This window comes from Cetorhinus maximus, chromosome 27 (genome assembly GCF_964194155.1).
Source record: "Cetorhinus maximus chromosome 27, sCetMax3.hap1.1, whole genome shotgun sequence".
In the NCBI taxonomy this organism is placed as follows: Eukaryota; Metazoa; Chordata; class Chondrichthyes; order Lamniformes; family Cetorhinidae; genus Cetorhinus; species Cetorhinus maximus.
The window spans coordinates 5,569,636-5,576,237 of record NC_135905.1 but is presented as its reverse complement, the minus strand read 5'-3'; the positions used below and the strand labels follow the sequence as shown (position 1 = coordinate 5,576,237).

The window sequence follows — 6,602 nt, the reverse complement described above, 5'->3', positions numbered from 1 at the left end:
TTTGATTCATGATATAAATCCGTGTCCCCCTTGCAACAGCGATTTACACCCTCCTCTTCACCGTTTGTAAGTGACAGTGACCATTCTCTTTGCTCCAGCCCTATTAACATTTCAAGCCTTTAACAACTCCTGGGCTACATCAAATGAATTTGCAACAGATTCGTCTCGAATGCCCTGTTTAACAGAATGACAGTTCCTCCCTCACATTTTGTACGGTAAACCTATACCAGCTAATTTCGACTACTGTTTCCTGACGCATTTGCTCCATCCCAGAAGTGGAGGTTGGGTTGGGTGGGTGGGGGGTAAATAAGAAGGGCACAAGAATAGACTCAGTCACAGGGCTACAAATGCACCCCCGCCTCTCCCCGCCACATTTCACCCAGCATTTTACTGTATTGTATTAATTACACCTTATTAAAATTGACCAGGCGGCTAATGGCGACTTGCACTGTTTACAAAAAATATATATATATACTTTTAACAAAATGCAATGACTCAGACTGAATTGTGCCAGGCGAGTTGAATTGGAAGCGTTCTTAAGTGTTGCATTAATTTTAGTTTTTTGAAAGTGTGGGACTTAATTGTTTTTTTTTGGGTGGGGTGGTACGTGTGGGGGGTCCTGTGTGGTGCCTTGTCCAGGGAGAACTGGCGGAAAAAAATATTTTAATTACAAAAAAGCAACACACGATGACAGGAAATCGTTTCAAAACAAGCAGCCTGATGACAGATTAAATGATTTGTCACTAAGAAATCAGACGATTGATTCGATTCCAAGAAGAGCAGCAAATAGTAAATAGCGAAATTAATACAACATTACAGGCAGGCTTTATATTCCTATCGGTATCAAATAATCTCCGATTTAAAGGAGATCAAAGGGAGATTTGATTCACAGTCACTAGCAAATTTATGCCCTAAGAGATTTAACAAAGTTCTGTTGGCCGGTGTTTCGGGGAGTTTCTTTTTTGGGGGGGGAAAAAAAAATAAAGTTTCTATTGTGTCCCAGGGGAGCGAATGCTGAGCTGAAGGAACTCTGAACACATCCAACTTTGAACTGACCCAAAAGCTTCATCAGGCTGACCTGACTTCAGAGAAGTAAAAAGCCAGCGCCACCTACAGAACGGTCGGCGACACGGCAGCTCCAAAAAAACAACATTAAAAAAAAATACATTAAAAAAAAATACATTATCTCGCAATTGCTCAAAATTGAGCAAAACAAAACCCCCCTAAAAAAATCATTTCTTGGCCATAAAACAAACAGGCCGCTGAAAGAGGCTTGAACACCGCAAGTGACGAAATGAAACGCACATTAGCTACCCATTTCAGGAAGATTATACCCAGTTCTGAAAGGTGTTATGGAGGAATGGGTATTTAGCATTTAGCACTTTTGCAAGACCAGTCCATTCACCGTGCTGCGAGATTGCTGAGGGCCACTTAACTGATGCATTTACACATGGGCTCAGTGAAACGTTCAGAGCAAACATTATTAATTTAAAAAAAAAACTTCAGGGAGACAGGGCAAAGTGTGATTTGTAAATTCTATTGATGTTCCCAGAAACATTTAAAAAAAAAAATGTCTGTCAATCTAATTCCACCTTCCACCCTGTGTACATAACATACAAGAGCAGGTCAGACAGCTCAGGTGAACTAACGGGGCCGAGGTGGGTGTGGGCTGGAGGGGGTGGGGGGGTGTGGGGCGGAGGGTAAGGGGGTTAGGAGGATCCGGAATCCGCTTACACAGAAACGCCGGTAAACAGAATCAAATATACAGGCAACATCGCAGGAAGTGGAGGCACCACTTGTCGTTTGATATATATCCTTCTTTGGAAGTGGCTGATTGCAATAAAGAGTCAATCTGTTTAAAACAAACAGATGTACAGGGAGTGACTGTTCCCGTAGAATTCAATTTGGAAATAGACAGGAATACATATGCTACGTTGAAGAGAAATACAGCAAGACAGAGAGTAAACGAGTCACAGATATACTGTAGAGTTGGTCTTGACTGAGGTCTGCCGACTTATTCTACTTATCGTTTCGCCTTGCTCGTGTCAAACGGGCTATTTCCTAATTCAATTCCCCAAATAAAATCGGAACTCAGATTCTGAATTTGGTTTGTGTATGTGCACGTGTAAAGTTGTGTGTATGTGTTGAGTGTGCACATGTATATGTGTGTGTGTGTGTATATGTAAATTTGTGTATTTGTATATGAGTGTGTGTCTATGTGTGCGTAAATGTTAGTATATGTTTGTGCATATGTGTGTGTCTAAGCATATGTCAGTGTATGTGTGTGTCTATCTATATGTTAGTATATGTATTTGTATATGACTACGTGTCTATGTATATGTGAATGTGTGTATGTTAGTTTATATGTTTGTGTATGCATCTGTATATGTGAGTGTGAATGTGTGAGCTTATGTATATCTGTATCTGCATATGTGTGTGTAAGTATGAGTGTGTGTATATGTGTGTCTATGTATATTTGAGTGTGTGTATATGTGTGTCTATGTATATGTGAATCTAAGTATGTATGTGTCTATGTATATGTGAGTCTAAATGTGTGTCTATGTATATGAGTCTAAGTGTGTGCCTATGTATATGTGAGTCTGTGTGTGTATGTGTGCCTATGTGTGTGTATGTATGTGAGCCTAAGTGTGCGTGTGTCTATGTACGTGAGTCTCTGTGTGTATGTGTCTATGTATATTTATGTGTGTGTGTATATCTATGTATATGTGTATATGTGAGTGTGTGTGTCTATGTATATGTGTGTATGTGAGTGTGTGTATGTGTGTCTATGTATGTGTATGTGTGTGTGTGTATGTGAGGGTGTGTGTCTAATTTATATGTGTATATGTGAGTGTGTGTGTGTCTATGTATATGTGTATATGTGAGTGTGTGTGTATGTGTGTTTATGTATATGTGACTGTGTGTGTCTATGTATATGTGAGTGTGTGTGTCTATGTATATGTGTAAATGTGAGTGTGTGTGTATGTGTGTCTATGTATATGTGACTGTGTGTGTCTGTGTATATGTGAGTGTGTGTGTCTATGTATATGTGTATATGTGAGTGTGAGTGTGTATGTGTGTCTATGTATATGTGACTGTGTGTGTCTGTGTATATGTGAGTGTGTGTGTCTATGTATATGTGAGTGTGTGTGTGTGTATGTGAGTGTGTGTGTATATGTGAGTGTGTGTGTCTATGTATATGTGTATATGTGAGTGTGTGTGTCTATGTATATGTGTATATGTGAGTGTGTGTGTGTATATGTGAGTGTGTGTGTGTATATGTGTGTGTGTGTGTCTATGTATATGTGTATATGTGAGTGTGTGTGTCTATGTATATGTGTATATGTGAGTGTGTGTGTGTTTGCGAATGGCGACTCTCAGAGTGGCAGATCACGGGACCTCCTCATTTGGGGTCCAATCTGCGCTGGCGAATCACAAAGTGTTGTAATCTATTGCCTTTGTCTGACAAGTCATCCATCTTTCTAAAGGGGACTGGAGTGGCTGGAATCTGCGCAGGGTTTTAGAGAGAACCACGCAGAGCCCGGGTTTCAGTCTGCACTTCAAAACCTGCAACCAGCACCAGCAACTAACCAGAGACACGCTCTCTGGCTCCATTGGGTTCCACCGCCTCTCTCTGTCTCTCTCTCTCTCTGTGTGTCTCTCTGTATCCTGCAGATCGGCCTGTTACACTGGCGCAAGCGAGGCACCCGTCCAGACGCATTTGAGGAAACAGGGCGAAAAGGAAGGATTTGAGTGAAGGTGTAAAATGTTCAGAGGACAGTGAAACTGCCAAAACGACGTATCGCGCATTCATTGCCCGTCACTGCGTGTGCGGGGTTTTTTTCTGTCTCTAAAGAGTCTATAAAATCCGAGCCTTGGTTTCCGACTGATGCCTATTTGCTCCAAAAACATTTCAGAAAAGTGGACGGACATGTGTGCCACCTGTCCGATTGTCGACCGCTCCCCTATCTCTCCGAGCAGAGGACTGAGTGAGTGAGTGAGTGAGTGAGTGGGGAGAAGGGGCGCCCAGTCACTTAACTTTCTTTAACCGGAATAGTTTGATTATTGTTTTTTTTTTCCCGACTCGTCGCCACAGCTGAGAGAGAAAAAAAAGTTTTTTTTTTTGTTTTTTTTTGTTTTTTTTGTTTTCTTCTTGTTTGCAAGTCAATGTTTTATTTTTCTGCATTAACGCAAACGTTTAATTAAAAGACGAGACGGCGGACGCAACCCCGCTCATTTCTGTAACGGTGCCATTCATGGATATACATTGCAAAGCAGATCCTTTCTCAGCTATGCACAGTGAGTAGGCAATTGTATTTTTTTTTCCTAACGCCTATTTTAAGTAAAATATTAGCCCTGCAAGAGGCAAATTAATAAAACTCTCTATTTGCAATTGCTAATATATTTAATTACGCCGAGATATAACGAGATCTACATCAGGTTATAAACAGGGGCGAATATTAAATAAAAGGACAGGAACGATTTACTTGTCCAAAACGCCACTTCGATCTAGATGTGCATGTACACGCTGTTTAGATTAATTTCAGATATACCACTGAATGAGAATTTGAAGGCTTTCCAGCAGGCAAAATGCAACTGCCCTAGACAGGGAGGCTGGATGATTAAAAGCTCCCAGGAGTTGTATGTATTTTTAAGGGGGTTATTCAACTTTCCTCTTCCCCGCCCGCCTCGGCTCAATACCAGAGGGAGAGCGAATGTGTTTCTCGCCATCCATATTAGCCAAGCTCCCTTTACAAATGTCCCCCCACCCCCTCCAACCCCCAAATAATATTCGTCCTGTCGCGCTGTCAGTAATGTACAGGTAGGAGAGGTTCGCCTTTTTGCCGGGTTTTCGTCTCCCCGGCTTCCAGCTGCTTGTCTTCGCTTGTTAAAGTCGCTAACCATTTGGGATTCAATTTACAAGGAGCGCCGGGAGTTCGAATCCTAATAAAATAATTTTCTCCAGTCGTTTTATTGAAGACGACATTCACCAATTGTCGCCTCACTCCGCTCCCTAATTTCCCCGTTCACCACGTGTAGGGTCCCATAGTATTAGAAATCTCGAAACACTATAAACCACAACACTGACTGACTGCTGTAACATAATAGAACTATAGATATATTTATGGATAGCAGACATATATATATATATAGTCCTATAGTTAATTAGCAAAATCACTTTGTAATTCATATTAGTCTCGTTAGAATGTAACACAGGACTGGGGAAATACAAATTGATTCACATTTTGTGGTTGTTTATTTTATATATATATATAGATAGATATTAATGGAAGACTCGCTTTCAGGTATTACAGCGTAAAAGGCTTTTTAATTATTTATCCTAATCTTCCCTTGATGATACGGCCTTCAAATAATCCGTAATCTAAGATATCAAAACTGGTCTGAATTATTGATGATGAATCTGATAGGAGTTTTGCCAGACAGTAACTTCAAACCACATATCGGAGAGCGGAGGGTAACTGTGAACAGCCAAGTATCATTAGCTAATATTTACCCCGGCGCTTCCAGCGTTATTTCCACAGGAGAGACTTTTGCAAATCTTTTAACTCGTTTCTTCACATTGCAATTAGAACCGAGGTTTAACGCTTTCGGGAGACTAAGAGAGAGTTTGAGAGAGAATTTAAAAAAAAAAAATCTGTTCGAGACGCTCCTTCAAAAATCCATATTTATAATCTTCCAACCTGGGTCGATGGAAGGGCAATTGAGACTTGGATGAGGGCGGCTGACATCACTAAATTACTGTTTGAAGTGGTGGGGGGGTTACTGCCGAAATACCACGGCCACCCCTTCACAGACACCTAACGAACTTGCAAAATCACCCCGAGCAAGCACATTAGGAACCTGGAGATAATCTTGCTCTCACGTGAACGCTCCTCTTGTCGGTTTTCTTTCTGAGAGTCACAGGGACTTGTAAACATACCGGGGCATTTGAGATAATTCTTCCTGTCCCTTCCTGAGCAGAATACCTACAATAAATAACAGCACTTTCACACATTCGGCGCTGCTATAAAACTCTTAACAGACAAAGGGTGTGTTATTTTGGACTCGCCACATAAATTGTGGACGCAAGTTTTTTTTTTAAAAATGTAAATATTTGGTAGATTTCATTAATTGGGGTCCAGCATATGCGTCCTTCACACAGATAGTAACTTATGTCTTCCATTCATTAACGCCAGCATATTGTAAATCATACAGAAATAGATCAATTTCCCTGCATGGCGAAGTTGCCTCTATTTTTTGGTTTCTTTGAAATCTTTCCTCTCGCTGAAATTGCTCATTTCTTCAGAGAAAGACAATGGGAAAATGTTTACCCCCGTGAACCACAGTAAGGGAGACTCTCTCTCTCTCTCTCTCTCTCTGTCTCACACACACACACACACACACACAATAGGAGAAACAGATGAAACCGAGACAGAGGAATTTTCAGCGGGCTTTACGAAGCCCTGCAGCGAGGTAATCCTGCACATTTGTAATTCGCTGCTTTATGCGATCTTTCCGCATAAATTTAACAAACAGATCATCTTACCGCGCTGTCAAACACACACACACACACTATACAATCAAGACCCGCTCGACAATGA

The 6,602-nt window shown here is 41.1% G+C and overlaps 1 protein-coding gene across 6 annotated transcripts in view; it reads left to right on the top strand.

Annotated features, from left to right (window-relative positions):
• Positions 1–4,175: 4,175 nt before the first annotated feature.
• LOC144668701 (paired box protein Pax-2-like) overlaps positions 4,176–6,602 on the top strand; it is a 197,631-nt gene continuing 195,204 nt past the window's right edge. For 4 of the 6 annotated variants that reach the window (XM_078531029.1, XM_078531032.1, XM_078531034.1 and 1 more), the window contains exon 1: positions 4,176–4,299. In XM_078531029.1, coding sequence (XP_078387155.1) covers positions 4,257–4,299 — 43 coding nt within the window. In that variant the 5' untranslated portion in view covers positions 4,176–4,256. Of the gene's footprint in view, positions 4,304–6,602 lie in introns of all 6 variants that reach the window. The other 2 variants (XM_078531028.1, XM_078531031.1) reach the window with 1 other exon arrangement.